Raw genomic sequence first — 2,500 nt, 5'->3', positions numbered from 1 at the left:
CACACAGATAAAGATGCACACACACACACACACACACACACACACACACACACACACACACACACACACCCCGGGCCCGGGCGGTTGTTATGGCGGCGGGAGAGGGGGGCGGGGCCGGGCCTTTCTCTCTCCGGCCGGGCCTGAGATAATTAGTATCGCGGGTACAAACAGACCCTATCAGTATCACGCTATTAGCACGCCTCTAAACACAATGTAAACACATCTTAATCACCTGGCCCTGTGACAGCCCAGCTGCCGCGGGCTGGGGGTGTGGGGGGGGGTGTGGGGGGGGGGCGTGGGGGGGGGGCGTGGGCGGGCTCCTGGCGGGCGCCAGGCAGCTGGGACGGGGAGTCAGGGGCCGGTTGGGATAAAAGCCTCCATTACGCCGGCCCCCCGTGCGCCTCAGCCCAGGGGCCCCGGGGCCACGGGGCCCTCGCCGCACACCTATAATTTTCGGCGACGGTTTGCGGAGCTGCGACGGAACCCTGCGCTATTGTGGGATCCCGGTAATTGTAGTCTCGTTTAGAAATGCAAGTAGTAATTAACTCAAAATTGGCATTATACGGCGGAATTTGCATTCCTGCTGGGTGCAAAATGCTGTTTTAATAGCAGTTTGTTTTCCCCACATGAAATTATCTAAGGACCCTTTTATCACCTCCCCCCATCTCTCTCCCTCTCCCTCTCTCCCCCATCTCTCTTTCTCTCTATCACCATCTCCCTATCTTTCACCCTCTCTCCCCCATCTCTCTCCCTCTCTATCTCTCTCCCTATCTTTCAGCCTCTCTCTCCCTCCCCATATTTCCCTATCTCTCTTTCTCTCTCCCTGTTTCTCTCCCTGTTTCTCTCCCCATCTTTCTTCCTCTCTCCATTTCTTCTCCTTTCCCATTCTCTCCATCGCTCCCATAGCTTGTCCTTCCCCGTTTCTCGGTCTGAAAGGAGGCTTCGGCCGTCCCAGCAGGTGCCCTGCCTACCTCCAACGCTCCGGTGTTTCCCCTACAGGTCTCAGATCAGACTCCTAGCCCCCCCCCCCCCCCCCCCCCCCCAAACAGGCTTTGTGCTGACCTGAGATCAGTGGTCGCTGAGGGGGGAGGTATATTAACCACACGCCGTGTGTCCACTCAGAGCCCTGTCTGGTCAGAGGTCAAAGCGTGTCGCCGAACGCTAAAGCGAGTGTAATTTCTGGAAGATTCCATGTTCATGTGTGACCGGTGATATCTGCGATTGGTCGTCCGTCAGTGGCGATGGGTTTCGGCGGTCTGTTGTCTCCCCGTCCACTGACCGTCCGTGCGTCTGTCCCCCGCAGAGGCGGTGGACCTCCTGAGGGAGATGAAGGAGAAGAGCGTGCCGATAACCAGCAAGAACTACTCGTTCTTCCACCTGCTGAACTTCCTGGCTCTGCAGGGGGACGAGGAGGGCGTCAACCGCCTGCAGGCGGCCATCTTCTCCCTGGGCCTGGCCCAGCCGTCCAACGTCATGTGCTCCCCTCCCATCACCCTGCACCTGACCAAGTGAGTACCCCACCACCCCGTCTGCTACGCCCTCCCGCTGGGCTGCGCTGCCCTGTCCCGCTCTCTTACCGCTCTCCTACCGCTCTCCTACCGCTCTCTCACCGCTCTCTCACCGCTCTCTCACCGCTCTCTCACCGCTCTCTCACCGCTCTCTCACCGCTCTCTCACCGCTCTCTTACCGCTCTCTCACCGCTCTCTTACCGCTCAGTGGCTCCTGCTCTCTTACCACTGTTTTACCGCTCTCTTACCGCTCTCTTACGCTCTCTGACCGCTCTCTTACCGCTCTCTCACCGCTCTCTCACCGCTCTCTCACCGCTCTCTGACCGCTCTCTCACCGCTCTCTCACCGCTCTCTTACCGCTCAGTGGCTCCTGCTCTCTTACCACTGTTTTACCGCTCTCTTACCGCTCTCTCACCGCTCTCTCACCGCTCTCTCACCGCTCTCTTACCGCTCTCTTACCGCTCTCTCACCTCTCTCTTACCGCTCTCCCACCGCTCTCTTACCGCTCTCTTACCGCTCTCACCTCTCCAGCTACTTGCTGTCGTGGTTGTATAGCCGCTGATTGGGCAGGAAGTTTGTTTGACCCACAGATGCGCTGTGTGGGGCGTGTGAGGCGTTGGGCGGTCAGACAGGTGGTGGGAGTGCCTGGAATGACCCCTGGCCCCCCTCACTGGAGCCGCCCCCCCCCTTAATTACTGCCAATCATTTCCTCTCACCAATTCAAAGATGGCTATCGTTGCCCGCCCACTTAAAACGCAATATGCAAATCTGACAAAAATGTCGCTTCTCAAAAAGCTGGACCCCCCCAACCCCCCCACCCCCCCCCACCCACGACCATTTCAGGTCTATTTGTGAGAACGGCTTTTAAGTAGATCGTCTCATTTGCATGTTAATTATGCGCAGAGCGCTAATTGCCGGATTCGTCGTGGATGCACCGCGAGTTATCGGAGGTAGGCGGGAGTGCCTGGCCCCCATCCCCCAGCATGCTCTGC

At 58.4% G+C, this 2,500-nt stretch overlaps 1 protein-coding gene across 1 annotated transcript in view; it reads left to right on the top strand.

Annotated features, from left to right (window-relative positions):
• The window catches only part of lrpprc (leucine-rich pentatricopeptide repeat containing), a 57,443-nt gene that overhangs the window by 28,909 nt on the left and 26,034 nt on the right, over positions 1 to 2,500 (top strand). The window contains 1 exon segment of the mRNA XM_061227585.1: positions 1,304 to 1,508. Within this exon segment, the coding sequence (XP_061083569.1) occupies positions 1,304 to 1,508 (205 nt within the window).

Source organism: Conger conger, chromosome 18 (assembly GCF_963514075.1).
Source record: "Conger conger chromosome 18, fConCon1.1, whole genome shotgun sequence".
NCBI lineage: Eukaryota > Metazoa > Chordata > Actinopteri > Anguilliformes > Congridae > Conger > Conger conger.
Note: the sequence above shows the minus strand (reverse complement) of the source record. Positions and strands in the feature narration are given on the sequence as shown.